The sequence below is a fragment of the Scyliorhinus canicula genome, chromosome 4, assembly GCF_902713615.1.
Source record: "Scyliorhinus canicula chromosome 4, sScyCan1.1, whole genome shotgun sequence".
In the NCBI taxonomy this organism is placed as follows: domain Eukaryota; kingdom Metazoa; phylum Chordata; class Chondrichthyes; order Carcharhiniformes; family Scyliorhinidae; genus Scyliorhinus; species Scyliorhinus canicula.
This window is the reverse complement of record NC_052149.1, coordinates 126,074,922-126,101,726: the sequence shown is the minus strand read 5'-3', so window position 1 is coordinate 126,101,726 and position 26,805 is coordinate 126,074,922. Positions and strand designations below refer to the sequence as shown.

The window sequence follows — 26,805 nt, the reverse complement described above, 5'->3', positions numbered from 1 at the left end:
GGTAGGCAGAATAGGGACAGGGCTAGATCAGCACTGGGAGGGGAGGCACCGTACTAGCGAGGAGAGCTAGCACGGGAAGACAGGCAGTAAGGGATGCCGCAGCGCACCTCCCAGGGGGGAGGGAGTATCTGGCTAAAGGGGGAGGGGTGGACAGGGCAGAAGGGAGATGGGGTGGTGGGGGGGTATGGAGGGGGGGGGGGGAACGGGGATGGGGAGGGTTTGCGCAGAACAGAAAGGGAGTGAAAGACAGGAAAGGCTTGGCAGAGAGAAGACACAGGCCTCAGCAGGCGTGGAACAGGGCGAGGAACCAAGATGGTGCCGCAAGCAGCCACTCGGGAGGGCCCCTTGGCAAAGGGAGACCCCGGAGCACAGGGGCACACCCACGTGGCATACACATAGTTAACGGCTGCGTTGGGTTCCCCCTGGACAAAGGGAAACCCTGGAGCACAGGGGGCCGACGTCATGGTGAGAGCAGCGACCAGGGCCATTTTGGACGGCCCCCTTTCAAAAGGAAACCCAGGGTTGCAGGGGCGCATCCAACAGGTAAGTATGGGTGATCCCGCAGGACCACGGGGGTCAGAAACCTCCCACCAGGATTGTTACCTGGAACGTAAAGGGACTTAACGGCCCAGTGAAAAGATCCAGAGACTTCGCCCCCTCAGAAGCCTGAAGGCTGACATAATGATTTATAATTAATAATAATCTTTATTGTCACAATCAGGCTGACATTAACACTTCAATGAAGTTACCGTGAAAAGCCCCTAGTTACCACATTCTGGCGCCTGTTCAGGTACAAGGAGGGAGAATTCAGAATGTCCAAATTACCTAACAACACATCTTTCAGGACTTGTGGGAGGAAACCGGAGCACCCGGAGGAAACCCACACAGACACTCGGAGAATGTGCAGGTACCGCACAGTGACTCAAGCAGGGAATCGAACCTGGGACCCTGGCGCTCTGAAGCAGCAGTGCTAACCACTGTGTTACCATGCCACCCATAGTCTACCTCGAGGAGACATACCTGAGGGAAAAGGACTGACTGCTGGTAAGGAAGGGCTGGGTGGGACAGACATATCATTCATGCTACGGACGAGGGCTAGGGGAATCCTACCTGGAATCCTCGGAGACTCCCACCTAGGGCCACGCAAGCTGCGCCTACTCCACGCCCAGGTGAGTCACAGAATCTCTGCCTCAATGGAGAAGGCGACTATTTATGACGAGGCGGTCGAGATCCAACGCAAGAGGTTCGTCAAACCCATAAATGAGGTACATGCCCGGCATCTGCTCTCTACCTGCCGGCAGCGCTCAGGGGAAACGCTAGACGAGTTCATAGAAAAACTCACCGCGCTCGCCAGAAACTGCAATCATCAGGATGTGACGGGGGAAGTCCACGTGAACCTGCACATCCGAGACGCTTTCGTGTCCGGCATCCGTTCCACCTACATCCGGCAGCGACTACTCGAAAATTAAGGAAAAGATTTCCAGGACACGGTAACGCTCGCCACCTCACTGGAAATGGCCCGCCACAATCTGGGCACGTACCCCACGGAACCTGCAAGCCCCCCTCGGACTTCCCCAGACTTGGCCATGCTACGGGCCTGCACCGTGCAGCGACCCGCTCAGACCGGGGGCACACCGTGCTATTTCTGTGGGCAGGGCCAGCACCCACGTCCACGCTGCCCAGCCCACTCCGCCATCTGCAGCGACTGCGGGAAGAAGGGGCTTTTCACGAGGGTCTGCCTGGCCAGGCTCAAGGGCCAGAAACAAACGGATTATCAGGCCCGAAAATCAGGCTCACAGGCCCGCAGGCCTCGCAACGAGGCTGCGCACTGACCGGACACATCCCCTTCTGACGCGTCATCTGCCTCGTGCGAATCATGGGGGCGATCATCTTGGCAGCGGCCATCTCCTCGACCCGACATGTGCGACCAACGGCAGCTGCCATTTTGCGAATCTGACTCGGCTGAGGACTCGGACTACCAGCAACTTGGAGCTATCACCCTAGAGCAAACGCGGCCAAAGCACCTGCAGAATTCCATGATGCAGGTCCAGGTCAATGGGGGCGACATTCCATGCCTCTTCGACTCCGGGAGCATGGAGAGCTTTATCCATCCAGAAACGGTAAGGCGCTGCTCCTTGCGCACCCATCCCGTTTACCAAACCATAGCCCTAGCCTTCGGGTCCCACTCGGTCCAAATCACGGGATATTGTATTGCGGATCTCACAATCCAGGGCGCCAAATACGCTCATTTCAACTTTATATCCTCCCTCACCTCTGCGCCCCCTGCTGCTCGGGCTGGATTTCCAATGCAGCCACCGAAGCCTGACACTGAAGTTCAGCGGACCCCTGCCCCCCCCCCCCCCTCACGGCACGCAGCCTTGCGACGCTGAAAGTCGCACCCCCCTCTCTATTCGCGAACTTCACTCCCGACTGTAAGCCCGTCACCACCAGGAGCCGGCGGTATATTGCCCAAGACATGACTTTTATCAAGTCAGAGGTCCAGCGGCTACTGGGAGAGGGGGTCATCGAGGCCAGCAAGAGTCACTGGAGAGCACAAGTGGTGGTAGTCCTGTCCGGGGAAATGAAACGGATGGTCATGGATTATAGCCAGATAATAAACCGTTTCACACAGCTCGTGCGTACACCCTTCCTCGCATAGCAGAATAGGTAAATCGGATCGCTCAATACCGGGTATTTTCCACTTGATGCACAATCAATGGACGCGAAACATAGGTGTAGTCCGAAACAAAAAGCTTTAATCAGCAAGAAGTGTGCCCAGCAGCAGGAGTACAGAAATAACCTGGCTGCTGGGAACACGGCCTCACAGCCATGATCAGCAGGACCATGACACCAACCTCAAAAAGTTCCTGACAGCCCGAGCCCTCAACCTGACCTACAACAAGGAAAAATGCATGTTCCACACAACCCGACTCGCCATCCTTAGCTACATCGTGGAAAACGAGGTCCTAGGTCCCGACCCCGATCGCATGCGCTCCCTTAAGGAACTTCCCCTCCCCCGCAGCCTCAAGGCCCTCAAACGGTGCTTGGGACTTTTCTCCTATTACGTCCAGTGGGTCCCCAAATATGCGGACAAAGCCCGTCCACTCATAAAGACCACAACATTTCCCCTGATGGCTGAGGCCCGGTCGGCCTTCAGCCGTATCAAGGCCGACATCATCAATGCTGCTATGCACACGGTGGATGAAACCATCCCTTTCCAGGGAGAGAGCAATGCGTCAGACTTCGCCCTGGCTGCTTCCCTCAACCAGGCAGGCAGACCAGTAGCTTTCTTCTCCCGGACTTTCACCGCCTCCGAGATTCGACGCTCCTCTGTCGAGAAGGAAGCGCAAGCCATTGTGGTGGCTGTGCGGCACTGGAGGCACTACCTTGCCGGTAGGAGGTTCACCCTCGTCACCGACCAACGGTCGGTAGCCTTCATGTTTGATAATGCATAACGGGGCAAAATTAAAAATGATAAAATCTTGAGGTGGAGGATCGAACTCTCTACCTACACCTACGATATCAAGTATCGTCCAGGGAGGCTCAACGAACCCCCAGGTGCCCTGTCCCGCGGCACGTGCGCCAACGCGCAGGAGAATCACCTGCAAGCCATCCACAATGACCTCTGTCACCCGGGGGTTACCTGGCTCGCCCACTTTATCAAGTCCCGCAACCTACCTTACTCAACCGAGGAGGTCAAGGCCATGACCAGGGCTTGCCAGATCTGTGCGGAGTGCAACGCACTTCTACCGGCCAGACAAGGCTCACCTCGTAAAGGCCTCGGGGCCCTTTGAGCGACTAAGCGTGGACTTCAAAGGCCCCCTCCCATCCACCAACTGCAATACTTACTTTCTAACCGTCATCGACGAGTTCTCCCGCTCCCCATTCGCCGTCCCCTGTCCCGACATGACCTCGGCCACTGCACAGCACCTTCACGCTGTTCGGTTTCCCCGCTGATATCCACAGTGACCGGGGTACATCGTTCATGAGCCATGAGCTGCGTCAGTATCTGCTCAGTAAGGGCATCGCCTCAAGCAGAATAACCAGTTATAACCCGCAGGGAAACGGGCAGGTGGAGAGGGAGAACGCGACAGTTTGGAAGGCTGTCCTTCTGGCCCTACGGTCAAGAAGTCTCCCAACTACCCGCTGGCAGGAGGTCCTACCCAATACCCTACACTCCATTAGGTCGCTCCTCTGCACGGCCACGAATGAGACCCCTCACAACGGCTGGTTTGTCTTCCCCAGGAAGTCCACCTCCGGGTTCTCCACCTTGGCTGACAACTCCGGAACCTGTTCTTCTCCGGAGGCAGGCGTGGAGCCGTAAAACGGACCCTGAGGTCGAGAGGGTCTGACTACTACATGCGAACCCCCAATACGGCTACGTCGAGCACCCCGACGGCAGGCAAGACACGGTTTCCCTCCAGGATCTGGCACCCGCTGGTTCCCCCACTGCAGACGCCACCCCCTCATGGTTCCCCTGTGGGACCTGGCACCTACTACTGCCCCCCTCCCCGGTCCCCCTCCATGTCGGTGGACACCGACCGCGCGTGCCCCCTAGCGCCCCCCCTCTCCACCCCCCACCGGCGCTGGCACCGCTACCCCCAGCCCCAGCTATTCCCCCTGCGCCCCGGACCCCTACCCCAACCCGACCAAAGCTCCGACCACCGTGCTCCCGGATGTACCGTCAACTAAGACATCTGTGTCCACCGCACCACTGCCCGAGCTGAAGAGGTCGATGAGGATGATCTGGCCGCCGAAACAAATAGACTTGTGATTCCACTTCACCCCCGCCGGACTTGGTTTTTTTAAACAGGGGGTGAATGTGATGAATGGTTACTGTATTACCGTACCCTTATCATCATGTAAGGTGATGACCCCTTTAAGACCGGGCTTGGAACCCTGGGGGACTCCGCCTCCGGCTCCGCCCACCAGGGAGTTGTATATAAGGGGCCGCCCTGCAGGCGGCACCCAGTAAGTACCCGTCTCAGCATCAGGCTAGTTCTTAGCTTATTAAAGCCTTCTTTACCGTTCTACTCTCTTGCGACGTTATTGAGGGTACTACAACTACACTGACCAACCAATCAAACCCCAGCACGGGGAAAAAGACTGGCATGGCTCGGGAATTGGGAACGTTCATGGAGCAGATGGGGGCGGTGGACCTGTGGAGGTTCCTACACCTGGGAGAAAAGGAATTCATGTTCTTTTTGCAGGTGCGCAGGGTGTACACCCGTATCGACTTTTTGCAGTGGGGAAATTGGTACTTCCAGGAATCATAGGATCAGAATATCCCGTGATCGTCATCTCCGACCACGCTCCATATTACATGGATGTGAGGTTGGAGACGGGCGACTGGGTGAGACTCCGATACAACATTCTCAAGATGCCAGCTCTGAATACAAGGCAGGGATGCCCACTGTCCCTGCTCCTGTTCGCACGAGCAATCAAACCCCTGGTGATAACCCTGTGGGATGCAAAAAGCTGGAAGGGAATCTGGAGAGGAGACAGAGAGCACAGAGTCTCACTCTATGTGGATGACCTGCTCCTCTCTGTCTCGAAGCCACAGGAGGGACTGGAGACAATTATTCAGATCCTGAAAAAACGCAGAGCCTTCTTGGGTTACAAACTTAACCTGGGAAAATGTGAGGCATTCCTAGTGAACCCAAACAGGGAGGAGGGACAGAGCTGGAGAGGCTCCCATTTAAAACAACCCAGAATAGATTCCAATACCTGGGGATCCAGATAGCCAGAGACTGGACACAGATCCACAAGGGAAACCTGACCAGCCAGGTGGAGGAAATTAAAAAGGATCTACAGAGGTGGAACACACTCCCACTCTCCCTGGCGGGGAGAGTACAGACCACCTCGGGTTGGGCAGTATGGTAGCACAGTGGGTAGTGTGGTGATCACAAGTTAACCAGATGCAACACAACTGAGCGACCACTAGAGGGAGCACGGGAGAGCCATATAAATACATCAGGACAGGAAGTGAGGACACACTCTTCACAGCAGGGGCTGGTAAGCAGGACACACAGAACAAGCAAAGCTGGGAGTTAGCACTGGAAGGTAGTTCTAGGTCGAGCTCTGGAAACTGAACGAACCCACAATAAAGCATCTTCTCCACACTTGAGACTGCGAGCTTTATTAAGACACGAGGAACAACACATGGTACCTAGGAGTGATTTCAGACGCTTACGACAGGACAACTCAGCTGCAGATACAGAAAGCACAAAATGGCATGGAAATCTCAACCAAGAATGGCATGGAGATCTCCTGCTGGACATTCGACTGGGGAAGACATCGCTAATTCGAGGATGTGGCATGGATACCCACCTCAGCTGGACACGACTGGTAATGTAAGTAATGTAGCTAATGATGTTGCAGAAGCCTCAGACAAAATTAAAATAGCAATTCTCATCGAAGGGCCTGTCAATAGGAAAGTGTATAATGGATTTAAATACTCAAAAGGTGAAGACAGGAACAGCTTACAAACGTTACTAAACAAATTTGAAGAGTACTGTGAGAAATTTGAACAGCAAGGCATGCTCACAGTCCAAACTGCACAGAGACTGAGTGATGCAAAACTTAAAAAATCACAAAAAGATCAGGAAATCGCGAATGCACAGTACAGATCAAAAAGAAGAAATAACAGGAATTTTTCACAAAGCCAAAACGCTGAAATCCAGTCCAGATCGGAAAGAAAAGGTAACCTACAACTTTTAGAAAGAAAAAACGCTGAAATCCGCGATAAAATGGCGTTGGAGCACATTTTGCAGTCTATGGTAAACAAAGAACTACAAATCGCGTCTGCGCATGCGCCGGAACCGGAAGTCGCGCATGCGCCGGAACCGGAAGTCGCGCATGCGCCGGAACCGGAAGTCGCGCATGCGCAGTTTACAAAAGATCGCGGCGCCGATCGTTATGCGCATGCGCAAGCCGCGCATGCGCAGTCAAAAAAAGTCTTCGTCGCGGACCGTCATGCGCATGCGCAAGCCGCGCATGCGCAGTCAAAAAAAGTCTTCGTCGCGGACCGTCATGCGCATGCGCAAGCCGCGCATGCGCAATGGACACCGAACCGCACAAGGAAAGAAAGCCGATTTGCGCATGTGCAAGTCGTTCCAACGCGTGACGTCATGACGTCTGAGAATCCTGACCACGCCCACTTAAAAGGGAAATGCCCGAAAATTGAAAACAAGACACTTAAAGTGGTAAAACCAAATTTTCTTGCCTCAGAACACAGAAAAATGCCTGAACTTAAACCAACAGTGAAAAACAACTTGCACAAAACCTTGGAAAAAGCTGCCTTCACCACACACAGTGAAGCGAACAAAAAGAATTCCGAAACAACAAAAGATGATTTGTTATTCGACGATTACCTCTCAGACCTGACTGGGTCAGTCGGATATGCTTATCACAGCATCAGCGACACGGTCGCAAAGCACAACACGAACCAACTCGTGGTAGATGAATCCAACCAAGATGATTTGGTTTTCAAAGAATACTACTCAGACATGGCTGAGTCAGTCGGATATGCTTATCACAGCATCAGCGACACGGTCGCAAAGTTCAACACGAATCAACTCGTGGTAGAAGAATCCAACCAGGATGATTTGGTTTTCGGAGAATACTACTCAGACATGGCTGAGTCAGTCGGATATGCTTATCACAGCATCAGCGACACGGTCGCAAAGTTCAACATGAATCAACTCGTGGTAGAAGAAGCCAACGAAGATGAAATGGGTTTCAAAGAATACTACTCAGACATGGAGGAGTTATTTGGACATGCTGATCACAGCATCAGCGACACCGTTGCAAAGCTCAACACCACTCTACTCATGGTGGATGAATCCAACACCATGGTGCCATGGCAGCTCGTCGATACATTGGATGACAGCAATACCCAAGACCAAGACGACGCCACACAGAGAGCACAGGAAGACTCCACGGAGCGAGCGATGACAGGCTCCACAGTGCGAGTGATGAAAGACGCCAACAGGGATGCAAGCAAACACTCCCGGGCGGACACCAAGCATGAACAAGACCATGAAGGTAAACCCGCTGTACCTGAGCAACCGCAAGCAGACTATGAAAGTCTACCAAGCTCACAGGAACAAGAAGAAAGAGCGGACTATGAAAGTCCAACACGCTCACAGGAACAAGAAGAAAGAGCCGACTATGAAAGTCCAACACGCTCACAGGAACAAGAAGAAGACAATGCACCTCTGCCCACTGCATGCGAAGACAGTGACAAGGTGATCACACTCAACGTACAGGATCACAGTGAGACTGACAGTTCTCAGCTTGTCTGTACCGAAGCACAGAGCGAAAACAGTGACAAGGTGCTCGCACTCGACGTACAGGATCACAGTGAGACTGACAGTTCTCAGCTTGTCTGTACAGAAGCACAGAGTCGGGCCACCCAACAGTCCAGAGAGACGATGCCGAAAGAAAACATGCAGATTTTGACTCCAGAAGAGGAGCACCTGGAGCCCAGAGAGACAATGCCAAAAGAAAACATGCAGATTTTGACTCCAGAAGAGGAGCACCTGGAGTCCACAGAGACAATGCCGAAAGAAACCATGCAGATTCTGACTCCAGAAGAGGAGCACCTGGAGTCCAGAGACATCAAACAGAAAGAAAACATGCAGATTTTGACTCCAGAAGAGGAGCACCTGGAGTCCAGTGAGATAACATCAACAGAAATCATGAAGATTTTAACTCCAGAAGCGGAGCACCAAGAGTCTAGAGAAACCACGTCAACTGAAATCATGCAGATTTGGACTCCAGAAGAGGAGCGCCGAGAGTCCACAGACACCGCGTCAAATGTAATCGAGAAGACTTTGACTCCAGAAGACGAGCACCAAGAAAGCAAAGATGCGGAATCCAATTCTCCACAACTGATTGATGTCACCTGCACCTGCACATCAGATCATTCGCACCACTCGCGAGACGGAATGCTCAATGACTCAAATTATCCACTCGGGACACTCATAGAGTATAACAAGAAAAACAAAAGTCAAAAGAAACACAGCAAGAACAAAAACAACATGAAGCGCGACAAGACCAACAACAATAGCAAGAAGCACAGCAGAAACGAGAACGACAACAGCAAGAAGAAAAGCAACATGAAGCGCGACAAGACCAACAACAATAGCAAGAAGCACAGCAGAAACGAGAATGACAACAGCAAGAAGAAAAGCAACATGAAGCGCGACAAGACAAACAACAATAGCAAGAAGCACAGCAGAAACGAGAACGACAACAGCAAGAATAAAAGCAACATGAAGCGCAACAAGACAAACAACAACGTCAGGCACAAAGATAGCGACAACGACAGAGGCAGAAACAACAAGAATGGCAACAAACACAACAAAGTCAGGAACAAAGATAGCGACAACGACAGAGACAGAAACAACAAGAATGGCAACAAACACAACAAAGTCAGGAGCAAAGATAGCGACAACAACAAAGACGGAAACGACAAAAACAGCGACAAGTACGGCAACGGAAACAACAAAAACAGGAACGACAGAAACAACAGCAATGAAACAACGACTTGTACACAATGGCAAAGCACACCAGCATCCAAGGCGGATGAGACAATAAATCAACACCACAAGCACAGAAAAAAGTCCATGCCAGTCAACATCAGTGATGTGACCATGCAAACACCTCGGGATGACGCATTGGGTACTTAAGATAACAAGGAACACCAACAACATTCACAGCGGACTTGCAATATCAATATCACCACGTCATCAACAACAAAAAGAAAAAAAAAAAAAGCTCTGAACAAATTCATCAAGTTTGGACTCATAAATGTGTTTATTAAGTTTGGACATATAAATACATTGGCTTTGTTAACTAAGGCAATAGCATCATCACTTGTATAGATACGCATATCATAAGTTACTGTTTTGTATAATTTTCCTTAATGATGTACAGAAACTATGTAATGAGAAAGAGGGGGATGTGGTGATCGTAGATTGACCAGATTAAAAAAAAAAACAACAGAGCAAACACGAGCGGGAGAGCTATAAATACACTGGGACAGGATATACAATTTTCTTTAACGATGTTCAGAAAATATCTTAAGAGAAAAAGGGGGATGTGGTGATCACAAGTTAACCAGATGCAACACAACTGAGCGACCACTAGAGGGAGCACGGGAGAGCCATATAAATACATCAGGACAGGAAGTGAGGACACACTCTTCACAGCAGGGGCTGGTAAGCAGGACACACAGAACAAGCAAAGCTGGGAGTTAGCACTGGAAGGTAGTTCTAGGTCGAGCTCTGGAAACTGAACGAACCCACAATAAAGCATCTTCTCCACACTTGAGACTGCGAGCTTTATTAAGACACGAGGAACAACACAGGTAGCACTGCGTGCTTCACAGCTCCAGGGTCCCAGGTTCGATTCCTGGCTTGGGTCACTGTCTGTGTGGAGTCTGCACGTTCTCCCTGTGTCTGCATGAGCTTCCTCCGGATGCTCCGGTTTCCTCCCACAAGTCCCGACAGATGTGTTGTTAGGCGATTTGGACATTCTGAATTCTCCCTCAGTGTACCCAAACAGGCACCAGAATGTGGCGACTCGGGGATTTTCACAGTAACTTCATTGCTGTGTTAATGTAAGCCTACTTGTGACAATAAAGATTATTATTATTATTATTGTAATCTCTGGATTACTCCCAGTGCCAGGTGCGAGTGAGCACAGAAATAGGAGAATAATGCAGATCAACGTGTGGTTTAACAGCTGGTGCAGGAGGGAGGGGTGTAAATTCCTAGATCACTGGGACCATTTGTGGTGAAAGTGGGACCTGTGCAAGCGGGACAGTCGACATCTCAACCACTGAGGGACTAACATCCTTGTGGTTTGACCTAGTCTGATCTACGTCAACGGGACTGGCATAGAACCAACAGGACTTCGGCCCATCGCAGGCCAGGGGGGGGTCCCACCGAGCGGCGCGGCACGATTCCTGCCCCCGCCGAATCTCCGGTGCCAGAGAATTCTGGCGGGGGCAGGATTCACGCTGCCTCCCCCCCCCCCCCGGCGATTCTCCGACCCGGCGGGGGTTGGAGAATCCCGCCCCAGATTTCTGTTTCACCCCACTGGCTGGATGCTCCGTTACGCCAGCTAAACAATGGGGTTTCCCATTGTGGGCAGCCCCACACCGTTGGGAAACCTCCGGGCTGCCGGCAAAATGAAGCATCCGCCGGCGGAGAATCCAGCCCGTGGAATTGTGATATAGTTGCCATCACGGAGATGTGGTTGAGGGAGGGGCAGGATTGGCAGCTGATATAAAATCTTCAGGCGAGACAGGGGTGGGGGTAAATGAGGAGGAGGCATTGCATTATTAGTTAAGCAGTCAGTTACTGCAGGAAGGACAGATGTTGGGCGGGTTTCTCTGTCGGCCAACACCAAAATCGCGAAATGCAATTCGGTGGGGAATCAGTTTTGACTCTGAAATTGTGGCGCGCGCCGGTTTCACACAAAATGGCAATTCTCCAGGTGCCTCAACAGCAGCGTCATTGTGTTCCATTCCTCACTTAGAGAAAATGGCATTGGCATATCAGCGTGCCTGACCCGGTATTCTCCAGGACTCCGCGATTCTCCGCCTCCATCGGGGGGAGTTCCTGACGGCGAGGTTCACTTGTGCTTTTAACAATCGTGAAACAGGCGCCGTGGCTGATGAGGGAGAGAGAGGGGTTCGGACCCGGAGGGGCACCACCTCTTCGATGCCGGTTCTACTGCTGGTGGAGGGGGGGGGGGGGGGGCTGCACGATTGTCCTCAATACCTGGGCCCTCTAAAGCTGCCTACCTAGCCCCCTACTATACTTCCTATACACACACGACTGCGTGGCAAAGTTTGGCTCCAACTCCATGTCCAGGTTTGCTGATGACACAACCATAGTGGGTCGGATCTTCAACAACGATGACTCAGAGTACAGGAGGGAGATAGAGAACCTCGTGGACTGGTGCAATGACAACAATCTCTCCCTCAATGTCAGCGAAACTGAAGAGTTGGTTATTGTGGTGAATGTAATATATATATGTATATATGTTAATTCACACTGTCTTTGTAAGCGCATTAGCGCTATCCTACCACTAGGAGGAGTAGCGCTGGGAGTACTCAGGAACTTGTACTGGGCTCAACCCTTGGCTCCGCCCATGACTCCTCCCCCTAGTGCAGCTGTATAAATACCCTTGTCCAGAGTCAGCCTGAGTTCACTAAGAGTTCATCAACGGGTAACAGGCTGGCTCTGAAGTAAGTTGATTAAAGCCTAGATTCATATCGGAAACACGTGTCTGGTGAATTGATGGTTCCATCAGTCATTGACTTCAGGAAGCGCAGTATCATACACACCCCTGTCTGCATCAATGGTGTAGAGGTGGAGATGGTGCCGAGATGGTTAACAGTTTCAAATTCCTAGGTGTGCACATCACCAATAAGCTGTCCTTGTCCACCAATGTCGAGGCTGTGACCAAGAAAGCACAACAGTGCCTATACTTTCTCAGGAAACAAAGGAAATTTGGCATATCCACATTAACTCTTCCCAATTTTTACAGAGGCACCATAGTAAGCATCCTATCTGGCAGCATCACAGCCTGGTGTGGCAACTGCTCGGCCCAACACCGTAAGAATCTACAGAGTCATGAACACAGCCCAGTCCATCACACAAACCCACCTCCCATCCACTGACTCTGTCTACGCCTCCCACTGCATTGGGAAAGCGGGCAGCATAATCAAAGACCCCTCCCACCCAGCTTACTCACTCTTTCCACTTCTTCCATCGACCAGGAGATACAAAAGTCTGAGAACACGCACTAACAGGTTCAAAAACCATGATGTGGAAATGCCGGCGTTGGACTGGGGTGAGCACAGTAAGAAGTCTTCCAACACCAGGTTAAAGTCCAACAGGTTTGTTTTGAATCACTAGCTTTTGGAGCACTGCTCCTTCCTCAAGTGAATCACCTGAGGAAGGAGCAGTGCTCTGAAAGCTAGTGATTTGAAACAAACCTGTTGGACTTTAACCTGGTGTTGTAAGACTTCTTACTGGGTTCAAAAACAGCTTCTTCCCCACTGTTACCCGACTCCTGAATGACCCTCTTATGGACTGATCTGATCTCTTCACAAATCTTCTCTAATGAGTAGTACTACACTCCTGTATGCTTCACTCGATGCTTGTGGCTATGTATTTACATTGTGTATTTATGTATGTCCTATGTTATTTTTCATGTATGGAATGATCTGTCTGGACTGCGCGCAGAACAATACGTTTCACTGTACCTCGGTACACGTGACAATAAAACAAATCCAAACCCAAGGATGGAGTGCTGGCCACACAACAGGCCGAGGAGGAGGAGGAGGAGGAGGAGGTGCAAAGGAGGTGCCACATGGGGCCTCATGTGTACCGGCAGCACCTGACATTCGAGGACATGCCGGACCAGGCATGCTGTCGAAGGCTCCGGCTGATCAGGGGACAGTGCGGAATTTCTGCCAGATCATGGTGCTCCAGGCACCATCAATAGGAGAGGACACACGCTCCCAGTTGTCGTCAAGGTGACGGTCGCCCTGTACCTTTACGCCATGGTGTCCTTCCAGGCACGAGTGGGATCCAGTCTGGGATCTCACAGAGCTCGGTGCAAAGGTGCATCCGCGCTGTCACGGAGGCCCTATATCCCCAGAAGCCACAATATATCCATTTCAATGTGGCCCGTGCCCACCACGATACATCGCCGGGATACCCCGGGTCAAGGAGAGATCAACGGGGTGCATGTCCTCCTACGAACATTTGCAGATGACAGGCCGATCTACACAAACCGAAGGTGCCCCGCTGAGGTGAGTATCTCTGGGATGGTGGGAGGGTGTTGGAGACAGCTTAGCAGTGCTAGCCTGGCACGCTGGCAGTGCCACCTGGTGACTCTGGAAATGCCATCTGGTCACCCTGGCAATGCCACACTGGACCTGCCAAGATGTCCATGGGGCACGACCAGTATGGCATGAGCACTGCCAGGGTGTCAGGCTGGCACTGCCATGCTGCCCGGGTAGCAGGTTGTCCGAGCCTGGGATCAGGCCCCGTGCGTTCCCTGCCTTTGCCGGGTGGATGGGGGTGGGTCGAGAACCCCCTAATCGGTAATTTGGGGAATCCGGAGGCCACAGTGGGAGTTGAGGGATGGGGGCAGCATTTAAAGATCACCCCCTGATCTCTCCCTGCACTGACGGGCTCAGCTCGCAGTAAGTGGATGTCAGTGCGGCCTCGGAGGCTCCTTCCTCACCAAGGCCCAAATATCCCAGAATCCTGGTTAATAACGGGATCATATTCAGCACTGCAGGCTCCGGGAAACACCCCACTAAACACTCCCAAAACAGGAGCCTGTTCATTCCCAGTCACATTGCTCCCTGAGTAAATCAGTCGCTGCAGAAATGTTGTGGTGATCGGAGGGCCAGAGACAGATAGTTGGCATTTTGAAGGTGCCGTTGGAAGTGAATTGGGGAATAGGTTTTTCCAGGGATGGATACAGAAAGGGGTAGGGTTGGGGTGTGAAAGGGGGATGTGGGTGGGGAGTGATATAAGGAAGTGATCAGAGATGGTCTTATCTGTGATTGAAACACTGGGAGTAGTGATACCACGTGAGGAGTTAAGGCCATATACAATTCATAGACTTCATTGAATTCATAGAATTTACAATGCAGAAGGAGGCCATTCAGCCCATCGAGTGCGCACCGGCCCTTGGAAAGAGCACCCCACCCAAGCTCATGCCTCTACCCTATCCTCGTAACCCAGTAACCCCACCTAACCTTTTTGGACACTGAGGGCAATTTAGCATGAACAATCCACCTAACCTGCACATCTTTGGACTGTGGGGGAACCGGAGCACCCAAAGAAAACCCACACAGACACAGGGAGAATATGGGAGAAGGGGGAGGTGGGGAATATGGGTTGGAGAATTGTGATTGTGATGATTTAATCCCAGCAACTTTCAGTCTCTTTTCTGATTTGAATCTTGGAAACTCAGAGATTCCAGATTGTTATAACATGCAGAGGGCAGCAGAGCAGAGCTACTGATCAGCTGTTCTGGGGAAATTTGCATACGTGCAGTGCGGTCAGCCTAAGTTGAAGGTGAACCTGCGAAGGAGACCCAAGGAGTTTGAGTGAAGGCAAGCATCCAGCAGAGGGCAGCAGAGCAGAGCTACTGATCAGCTGTTCTGGGGAAATTTGCATACGTGCAGTGCGGTCAGCCTAAGTTGAAGGTGAACCTGCGAAGGAGACCCAAGGAGTTTGAGTGAAGGCAAGCATCCAGCAGAGGGCAGCAGAGCAGAGCTACTGATCAGCTCTTCTGGGGAAATTTGCATACGTGCAGTGCGGTCAGCCTAAGTTGAAGGTGAACCTGCGAAGGAGACCCAAGGAGTTTGAGTGAAGGCAAGCATCCAGCAGAGGGCAGCAGAGCAGAGCTACTGATCAGCTGTTCTGGGGAAATTTGCATACGTGCAGTGCGGTCAGCCTAAGTTGAAGGTGGTTTGTGGAGGGGCTGTTGGCAAGTGACAGTTAAACCGGAAACACTTTGTGAGTGTTTCCCACTCTACCTCCTCCTCTAACCAACCCCCCCACCCCACGGTGGTTGGGAAGCGGGAGCAGGGGCCTGTCGTGAAGGTGAGTGAGTGCCTTTAAATTTGCTTACCTTTAAGCGGGAGCAGGGTTTGAGGTAATATCAGGTAGCTCTTCCTTTCTTTTTCTTTTTCTTGTTTTTTTTAAATCTAGAGGTGATGTCAGGGAAGGCAGTACAATGCTCCTCCTGCAGAATGTTTGAGGTGAGGGACGCCGTCAGTGTCCCTGCTGATTTCATCTGTGGGAAGTGCACCCAACTCCAGCTCCTCAAAAACCGTGTTAGGGACCTGGAGCTTGAGCTGGATGAACTTCGGATCATTCGGGAGGCAGAGGGGGTCATAGATAGGAGCTTCAGGGAAGTAGTTACACCAAAGACTGGAGATAGATGGGTAACTGTAAGAGGGACTGGGAAGAAGCAGTCAGTGCAGGGACCCCCTGCGGTCGTTCCCCTGAGTAACAAGTATACCGTTTTGGATACTTGTGGGGGGGGACGACTTACCAGGGGTAAGCCATGGGGTACGGGCCTCTGGCACGGAGTCTGTCCCTGTTGCTCAGAAGGGAAGGGGGGAAAGGAGTAGAACATTAGTAATTGGGGACTCAATAGTCAGGAGCACAGATAAGAGATTTTGTGGGAGCGAGAGAGACTCACGTTTGGTATGTTGCCTCCCAGGTGCAAGGGTACGTGATGTCTCGGATCGTGTTTTCCGGGTCCTTAAGGGGGAGGGGAGCAGCCCCAAGTCGTAGTCCACATTGGCACTAACGACATAGGTAGGAAAGGGGACAAGGATGTCAGGCAGGCCTTTAGGGAGCTAGGATGGAAGCTCAGAGCGAGAACAAACAGAGTTGTTATCTCTGGGTTGTTGCCCGTGCCACGTGATAGTGAGATGAGGAATAGGGAGAGAGAGCAATTAAACACGTGGCTACAGGGATGGTGCAGGCGGGAGGGATTCAGATTTCTGGATAACTGGGGCTCTTTCTGGGGAAGGTGGGACCTCTATAGACAGGATGGTCTACATCTGAACCTGAGGGGCACCAATATCCTGGGGGGGAGATTTGTTAGCGCTCTTTGGGGGGGTTTAAACTAATTCAGCAGGGGCATGGGAACCTGGATTGTAGTTTTGGGGTACGGGAGATTGAGAGTATAGAGGTCAGGAGCACAGATTTGGCTTCGCAGGAGGGTGCCAGTGTTCAGGTAGGTGGTTTGAAGTGTGTCTACTTCAATGCCAGGAGTATACGAAATAAGGTAGGGGAACTGGCAGCATGGGTTGGTACCTGGGACTTCGATGTTGTGGCCATTTCAGAGACAAGGATAGAGCAGGGACAGGAATGGTTGTTGCAGGTTCCGGGGTTTAGGTGTTTTAGTAAGCTCAGAGAAGGGGCAAAAGAGGGGGAGGTGTGGCGCTGCTAGTCAAGGACAGTATTACGGTGGCGGAAAGGATGCTAGATGGGGACTCTTCTTCTGAGGTAGTATGGGCTGAGGTTAGAAACAGGAAAGGAGAGGTCACCCTATTGGGAGTTTTCTATAGGCCACCTAATAGTTCTAGGGATGTAGAGGAAAGGATGGCGAAGATGATTCTGGAAAAGAGCGAAAGTAACAGGGTAGTTGTTATGGGAGACTTTAACTTTCCAAATATTGACTGGAAAAGATATAGTTCGAGTACATTAGATGGGTCATTCTTTGTACAATGTGTGCAGGAGGGTTTCCTGACACAATATGTTGACAGGCCAACAAGAGGCGAGGCCACATTGGATTTGGTTTTGGGTAATGAACCAGGCCAGGTGTTAGATCTGGAGGTAGGTGAGCACTTTGGAAACAGTGACCACAATTCGGTGACCTTTACGTTAGTGATGGAAAGGGATAAGTATACCCCGCAGGGCAAGAGTTATAGCTGGGGAAAGGGCAATTATGATGCCATTAGACATGACTTAGGATCTGTTGGTTGGAGAAGTAGGCTGCAAGGGTTGGGCACACTGGATATGTGGAGCTTGTTCAAGGAACAGCTATTGCATGTTCTTGATAAGTACGTACCAGTCAGGCAGGGAGGAAGGGGTCGAGCGAGGGAACCATGGTTTACCAAAGAAGTGGAATCTCTTGTTAAGAGGAAGAAGGAGGCCTATGTGAAGATGAGGCGTGAAGTTTCAGTTGGGGCGCTTGATAGTTACAAGGAAGCGAGGAAGGATCTAAAGAGAGAGCTGAGATGAGCAAGGAGGGGACATGAGAAGTCTTTGGCAGGTAGGATCAAGGAAAACCCAAAAGCTTTCTATAGGTATGTCAGGAATAAAAGAATGACTAGGGTAAGAGTAGGGCCAGTCAAGGACAGTGGTGGGAAGTTGTGTGTGGAGGCTGAGGAGATAAGCGAGATACTAAATGAATACTTTTCGTCAGTATTCACTCAAGAAAAAGATAATATTGTGGAGGAGAATGCTGAGACCCAGGCTATTAGAATAGATGGCATTGAGGTGCGTAGGGAAGAAGTGTTGGCAATTCTGGACAAGGTGAAAATAGATAAGTCCCCGGGGCCGGATGGGATTTATCCTAGGATTCTCTGGGAAGCCAGGGAAGAGATTGCTGAGCCTTTGGCTTTGATTTTTAGGTCATCATTGGCTACAGGAATAGTGCCAGAGGACTGGAGGATAGCAAATGTGGTCCCTTTGTTCAAGAAGGGGAGTAGAGATAACCCCGGTAACTATAGGCCGGTGAGCCTAACGTCTGTGGTGGGTAAAGTCTTGGAGAGGATTATAAAAGATTCGATTTATAATCATCTAGATAGGAATAATATGATTAGGGATAGTCAGCATGGTTTTGTGAAGGGTAGGTCATGCCTCACAAACCTTATCGAGTTCTTTGAGAAGGTGACTGAACAGGTAGACGAGGGTAGAGCAGTTGATGATGGATTTCAGTAAAGCGTTTAATAAGGTTCCCCACGGTCGGCTATTGCAGAAAATACGGAGGCTGGGGATTGAGGGTGATTTAGAGATGTGGATCAGAAATTGGCTAGTTGAAAGAAGACAGAGAGTGGTAGTTGATGGGAAATGTTCAGAATGGAGTTCAGTTACGAGTGGCGTACCACAAGGATCTGTTCTGGGGCCGTTGCTGTTTGTCATTTTTATAAATGACCTAGAGGAGGGCGCAGAAGGATGGGTGAGTAAATTTGCAGACGACACTAAAGTCGGTGGAGTTGTAGACAGTGTGGAAGGATGTTGCAGGTTACAGAGGGACATAGATAAGCTGCAGAGCTGGGCTGAGAGGTGGCAAATGGAGTTTAATGTGGAGAAGTGTGAGGTGATTCACTTTGGAAAGAATAACAGGAATGCGGAATATTTGGCTAATGGTAAAATTCCTGGTAGTGTGGATGAGCAGAGGGATCTCGGTGTCCATGTACATAGATCCCTGAAAGTTGCCACCCAGGTTGATAGGGTTGTGAAGAAGGCCTATGGTGTGTTGGCCTTTATTGGTAGAGGGATTGAGTTCTGGAGCCATGAGGTCATGTTGCAGTTGTACAAAACTCTAGTACGGCCGCATTTGGAGTATTGCGTACAGTTCTGGTCGCCTCATTATAGGAAGGACGTGGAAGCTTTGGAACGGGTGCAGAGGAGATTTAACAGGATGTTGCCTGGTATGGAGGGAAAATCTTATGAGGAAAGGCTGATGGACTTGAGGTTGTTTTCGTTAGAGAGAAGAAGGTTAAGAGGTGACTTAATAGAGGCATACAAAATGATCAGAGGGTTAGATAGGGTGGACAGCGAGAGCCTTCTCCCGCGGATGGAGGTGGCTAGCACGAGGGGACATAGCCTTAAATTGAGGGGTAATAGATATAGGACAGAGGTCAGAGGTGGGTTTTTTTACGCAAAGAGTGGTGAGGCCGTGGAATGCCCTACCTGCAACAGTAGTGAACTCGCCAACATTGAGGGCATTTAAAAATTTATTGGATAAGCATATGGATGATAAGGGCATAGTGTAGGTTAGATGGCCTTTAGTTTTTTTTTCCATGTCGGTGCAACATCGAGGGCCGAAGGGCCTGTACTGCGCTGTATCGTTCTATGTTCTATGTTCTATGCCTGCTTCCCACTGGCTGGGGACTAATGGCAATCCCACAATCCTATGGGAGTATGAGATTCCCCAATGAGGGGGTTGGGGCAGAAATCATAAGCAGATTCGCTGCATAAATAAAGCTGGCCAGTTTGGAACCAGCTAGAGAGGAGTGAGCAGCAAGGGAGTTGCTGCTGCTGTTGTATAGATATGTTATTGTAAATAAATGTTATTTCCTTCTATCCTTCAACTTGTGCTGGATTCTTTGTGACCCTCACAAAACAGATAAAACTGATCATTTTAAAATGATTGATAATTGTCTTTGAATCCAATGTTCTGCTGATGTGTCATTGATTGACAGGCCAACTAGCCAATCATGACAATCACTTGCTGAAATGAAGCCAATCAGCTGATGGGGAGGAGGGACATTTCCAAAGCACACTCGAGACACATACTGAATATTCTTAATGTTTATTACCTTTTACAGATTTACATTGTCAGAAGAAAGACTTGAATAAACAGCCCAGCCAGAGAAAGCTGGAGAAATTCACAGGGAAAATATAGAGATTTTCTCAATGACATGAGAATCCTGTCCCTTTAAACGGTGACTAAACCTTAAATTGTAACTGCAGGGTGAGCAGGAAGGAGGTCTGGTTTCCCGAAGCAGAGACTTCAGGGGTCACGTTATTTTGGTACAGCTGACAGTCTTCAGCATCTTAGAGAGGTTTTACTTGGCATCACGAGTCTGCACTGTCCCATCAAACATTCCCAGGACAAATGCTGCATGGGATTACATGCAGAGTAAATATCCCTCTGCACTGTCCCAAAAACATGTCTTAACCCCTGACCCTCAGAAGTGTCTCAGACCCAGTCCCGAGAAGGTTGTAATTCAGTGCTGACAATGACCTTTGCCCTCCCAGCTCACCCCTGTTCTATTTAAAGTTGTGTCTCCTCTGTGGACTGTCTCTGACACTCTACGCACATTCTGATCTCCTGATGCTCTTGCTGAGGGCAGAGGAGAGGCTCACGTGGGTGAGGGCACAGGAGAAGCTGGCGTTGGACTCCCAGGCAGAGCCAGAGAGGGTCAGCAGGCTGCTGACACTGTAGGTGTTGTCCGAAGCTCGCAGGTAGTTGCTGGTCTGAACCCCGTCCGAAATGGCTGCACCATCCTTCTTCCACTCCACCACCAGCTCATCGGGATAGAAGTGATTGGCAAGGCACACCAGGGTGGCAGTGCCCTTGGTCTTGACCTCCTCCAGGGAGGGGGGCAGCAGGGTCAGTGTGGGTTGTGAATTCTCACGGCCTGAAAGAGAAGAGAAGGAATTTTAATCGCTGCCATTATAAAGGTTTTCAACTTCCAATATATTAACTGGAATCAAGACATGTATCAATATATAGGTGGTCTGGAATTCTGACAATCCATTCTGAGCAACCTTTCTAACTAGTACGAAACAATCCCAACAACAGAAGGAGCAGTTTTAGACAGTTTTAGCAATTGAATCTGGGCAGGTGAAGGGGAATCAATGGGAGAGTATTTGGGTAATAGTGATCATCATTCAGTTAGATTTAGAGTAATTTCTGGAAAAGGGTAAAGATAGACCAAGAGGAAAAGTTTTAAATTGGGGAAAGGGCAATTTTACGAAACTGGGATTTGCCAAAATGGACAGGAAACAGTGACAGAGCAGGGGGAGGATATTCAAGCTGGAGATAGAGAGAGTTCAGAATAAATATGTTCACACAAAGCATTAGTGAGGGACATTGTGAGAGGATAACTAATGAATGAGTGGGACCAATTAGAGAACAAAATGTAACTTGTGTGTGGAGGTAGAAAACATGGAGTTGGTTCTTAATGAATTATTTACATCAGTTTTCACTAATGCGAGGGACAAAGCAGACATTGGTGTTCAGGAGGAGAAGAATTGTGAAATATTGGATGTGATAAAAATCGTGAGAGAGGAGATATTAATGTGTTTGGCAGCATTGAAAGGGAAGAAACCCCCAGGCCCGGGTGAAATGTATCCGAGGCTGCTCAGGGAAGAAATAGCGGAGGATCTGACCATTATTTTCCAATCCTCCCTGACTACAGGCGTGGTGTCGGAGGACTGCTGGATGATAATGTTGTACCATTGTTTAAAAAGGGAGGAAGAGATAGGCTGAGGGAGCGATTTTGAATTTGATGAGGAGGGAACGAGGTGGGTTGATGACGGGAGTGAGTTTGATGTTGACAACATGGGTTTTCCAAGGATTTTGCCAAGTTTCCAAAGACAGACGTGTCTGAAAATTAAAAGCTGATGGAATCCAAGTGAAAGTGACAAATTGGATTTCAAATTGGTTCAGTGTCAGGAGGTAAAGGTTTGATGTTAAGCTGGTTAAATCATTTTGGAATGTTACTTAGACATTTGTAAAGAAGTTCACTACAAATTCAGCACTGAAATGGTTAATAGTGAGAGTATTTAAAGATGCAGTGTCCCATTTAATCCTATTAAACTATTAGGAAGCTCGAACTATTTCTGGGGGAACAGGTTGAACATTAACAAACCTCAAATCACACACAGAACCGGAGAAATTTATCCCAGAACGTTGGAGCAGACGTGGATCAACACACTTCACAAAGGATACTGATTGGCTGCCAGTGTAGAAGGTTCTAGGTTTCACTTCAAACCTTGCTGCCCAGCCCTGGGCTCAGGTCAAGACTGAGATTACGATTAGCCTCTGTGTCCAGGGGTCAGAATAATCTATCCTTGCTCCTGTGCGGGAACGTCCGGTTCACCAGCTGCGTGATTATTGGCTGCGTGCCATTCACTGGCGGCAGGATTATATCTGTCCGTCAATTGTCAATGGGATTTGCCACAGCAACCACCCGATGCCGCTGTGAAACCCGATGGCGGTGATGTGCTGCTGGTGGGAAAATTGAATAGCAACACTGGAGAAATCCTGCTCCTATTTAGGGGCAGCACGGTAGCATGGTGGTTAGCATAAATGCTTCACAGCTCCAGGGTCCCAGGTTCGATTCCCGGCTGGGTCACTGTCTGTGCGGAGTCTGCACGTCCTCCCCGTGTGTGCGTGGGTTTCCTCCGGGTGCTCCGGTTTCCTCCCACAGTCCAAAGATGTGCGGGTTAGGTGGATTGGCCATGCTAAATTGCCCGTAGTGTCCTAAAAAAGTAAGGTTGGGTTACGGGTATAGGGTGGATACTTGGGTTTGAGTAGGGTGATCATTGCTCGGCACAACATCGAGGGCCGAAGGGCCTGTTCTGTGCTGTACTGTTCTATATCTATGTTCTATGTATTTCTGGCGGTCTTGTGTCCAGGTCACACCCCCCAGCCAAGCTGCCCCAGTTTAGATACATAACTGGCATCGACCAGTTACCCAGGTGTGTCCAGTCAACAAAAAGCTGACAAATTCGATCCGGACAATTACTGTCCGTCAACCATCTCGCGATCATCAGCAAAATTATTGGTGTTGTTAACGACAGTGTTATCAAGCAACACTTACTCAGCAATAACTGAGGGGCTGGTTTAGCTCACCAGGCTAAATCGCTGGCTTTTAAAGCAGACCAAGCAGGCCAGCAGCACGGTTCGATTCCCGTACCAGCCTCCCCGGACAGGCGCCGGAATGTGGTGACTAGGGGCTTTTCACAGTAACTTCATTGAAGCCTACTCGTGACAATAAGCGATTTTCATTTCATTCATTTTCATTTCATAACCTGCTCACTGACGCTCAGTTAAGAATCTGCCAGGGTCACTCAGCTCCTGACCTCATTACAGCCTTGGTTCAAACATGGACAAAAGAGCTGAACTCCAGCGGTGAGGACAGAGTAACTGCCCTTTGACCTCGAGGCAGCATTTGACCGGGTTTGGCATCAAGGAGCCCGAGCAAAACTGGAGTCAATGGGAATCAGGGGGAAAACTCTCCGCTGGCTGGAGTCATACCCAGCACAAAGGAAGATGGCTGTTGTTTGGGGTTTTAATTCTCCAATCTATATTAATGAGCTGGATGAAGGCAATGACAGTATTGTAGCTAAATTTGCTGATGATAAAATGATAGGTAGGAAAGCAAGTTTTGAGGAGGATACAGAGTCTGAAAAGGGATATTGATAGGTTCAGTGAGTGGGGAGAACATTTGACAGATGGAGTATAATGTGGGGAAATGTGAGCTTGTCCACTTTGTTAGGGAGAATAGAAAATCAGAATATTATTGACATGGAGAGAGACTGCAGAAAGCTGTGGTACAGAGGGATCTGGGTGTCCTTGTGTATGAATCACAGAAAGTTAACCTGCAGGTACAGCAAGTGATGAGGAAGGTCAATGGAATGTTGTCCTTTATTACAAGGGGGATGGAGTATAAAAGTAGGGAAGTCTTGCTCCATCGATACAGCACATTGGGGAGACTACACTGTGAGTACTGGGCACAGTTTTGGTCTCAGAGAATCATAGAATTTACAGTGCAGAAGGAGGCCATTCGGCCCATCGAGTGGAAAGAGCACCCTATATTTTCTTTTTTTATTAAATAAATTTATCAAACCCAATTCATTTTTTCCAATTAAGAGGCAATTTGGTGTGGCCAATCCACCTACCCTGCACATTTTGGGGTTGTGGGGGTGGAACTCACGCAAACAAAGGGAGAATGCGCAACCTCCACACGGACAGTGACCCAGAGCCGGGATCGTACCTGGGATCTAGGGGCCGTGAGGCAGCAGTGCTAACCACTGTGCCACCATGCAGCCCTCGAAAGAGCACCCTACTTAGGACCACTCCTGCACCCTATCCCCGTAACCACTGATTCCACTGAGGAATGGAATGTCTGATGAGGAAAGGTTGAGCTGGTTGGGTCTGTACTCATTGCAGAATGAGAGGTGATCTTATTGAAACATATAAGATTCCGAGGGAGCTTGACAGGGTGGATTCTGAGAGAATGTTTCCCCTCGTGGGGAACCTAGAATTAGTGGATACAGTTTAAAAATAAGGAATCTCCATTTAAGGTGGCGATGAGGAGGAATTTCTTCTCTCAGAGGGTCGTTAGTTTTTGGAATTCTCTTTCCCAGGGAGCAGTGCATGCTGGGACATTCAATATATTCCAGGCTGAATTCGACAGATTTTTGATTGACGGGGGTCAAGGGTTATGGAGTCAGGCAGGAAAGTGGAGTTTGGGCCATTTTCAAAAGTTAATTTATGGGATGTGTGGGTCTGAAGTGGGAACCTGCCATCCTGACCTTGTCCGGCCTACAAGTGACTCCAGATCCTCAGTAATGTGTTGACTCTGAAATGTCCTCTGGAATGGCCGAGCAAGACACTCAGTTCAAGGGCAATTAGGGATGGGCAATAAATGCTGGCCCAGCCAGAGATCACACATCACATCAAACAATAAAAATATCTCCAGGGATTTTCAGGAATATTGGATCAGGAATAAATATCAGACTGAACTCGACCCAAAGAGAAAGTAACTGAGAGTCTCCCCAAAAGCCTGGAACACTGAAGCCACTGGATTGTGAGCCCTGCTGGACCTGTTTGTCATCAGAACTTTGCTAAGAGATAAGCAGGGAGTGGAGAGAGCAGAGTTAAAGCTGGGGGAAGTGGGACCTCGGTGTCTCACTGGGCTGCTGCTGCTGCTGTGATCAGTTATATCAGAGAGTGTGACAGGGAGCCAGAGCTCACATCAAACTCTGCCCGTGTCTGTCACACACAGACTGACAGGAGTCTAGTGAGTGATTTCACTCCATGGTCCAGGAATGTGAACACAGTCTGCAAACGTCCAGATCTCCTCCACACGGTGGGTAAAAGCTGCTTACTTATATCTTGCTGCTTAAAGGGGGGAATGGAACTAAAGAAATACAGCTGGGCACCCTGTTCTACACAGTGTTCTTCAATGAACCATTTCATTCACTGCAGCTCCTCACTAACACCTTCAACTATTCAGCATTTGTGTTTGAGAAAGTTTCAGTATTGAAAGGGTTAATAACGGAGGATTGGGGTTTACTTACTCAGTCTGAGCTTGGTTCCTTTACCGAACGTAAGCCACACTGACAGCTTCCAGTGCAGGGGCTGTACAAAAACCTCTGCTCTCTGCTTCACTCACTCACTCTCACCCTCTCTCTGTCTCTCTCTGTGTCTCTCACTCACTCATGTCTTTCTCTCTCACTCTTTCTCTCTCTGTTTCTCTCAATGTCTCTGTGTTTTGTTGGGAGATTTGAGAAGTCCAATTTTGAATGATAAATCTTTCAGCTGCTCTTCATACCGTGGACATGGAGAGTAAAAAACCTGAGGCCTTCAGTGACTGGAGTGTGTAGTGGACAGTGAAAATAATGTGTTCAGATTCCTTACTTGTGTTTATATAAAACTGTTCATATATTATATAAAACTGTGCTCCGTGTCAGGAGAGGAGGTCGGAAAGTGTTTATTGAGGTTTTTGTAAGGCTCTGTATCACTGTGTTGTGGGGTGTAACCTTGCTGACAGTAATAATCAGCGACATCCTCATTCTGTACATTGCTGATTGTCAGGGTGAATTGTGTTCCAGATTGACTGCCGGTGAATCGGTCGGATGTTCCTGTGAATCGAGTTGTTGCATAGTAGATCAGCAGAGCCGGTTTCTGACCTTCTCGCTGTTGATACCAAGCAACATAATAGCTGACAGATTGGCTGGCCGTACAGGTGATGGTCGCGGTCTGGCCCAGGCTCAATGACAGCACCGGGGGAGACTGGGTCATGATGATGTCTCCACTGATACCTGAGGGGTAATAGAGAAACAGAGTGAAGTAAGAACTGTCACAGAAAGAGCCTGTACAATGAGATATTGTTGGAGACACTGACTGTTCCTCTGCTTTCAGCATTTTCCCTTCAATCACAAGTCAGTAGAATTGGATTGAAATGGAGAGCAGGAAAATATTCAAGGTGGAAGGAGAGAGATTTGTACCTGCGATGCAGAATGCCAGAGGCCAGATCAGCTGGATGGCTGAAATCATGGTGTCTGCTCCTGTCCCTGTGCCTGGTTACTGATAAACTCTCCCTTCACTGGGCTCTGCTTTATAAAGCTGCAGCCTGTGAGAGTCTGACTGCCCGTTCCTCAGTATGTAAATGGTATGAGGCAGAGACACCACGTCAGCACCTTCACTTCCTCTTCTTCTCTCTCACTCACTCCCTCAGTATCAGTCCCTCAGTTTCTGGCGCTCCCC

The 26,805-nt window shown here is 49.7% G+C and overlaps 1 gene segment (V, D, J or C); it reads right to left on the bottom strand.

Annotated features, from left to right (window-relative positions):
• Positions 1–20,092: 20,092 nt before the first annotated feature.
• Positions 20,093–26,746, bottom strand: LOC119964970. The segment is given in 4 exon segments: positions 20,093–20,941; positions 25,617–25,651; positions 26,069–26,360; positions 26,547–26,746. Coding segments are annotated over 4 exon segments (705 nt in total).
• Between the last annotated feature and the right edge of the window lie 59 nt (positions 26,747–26,805).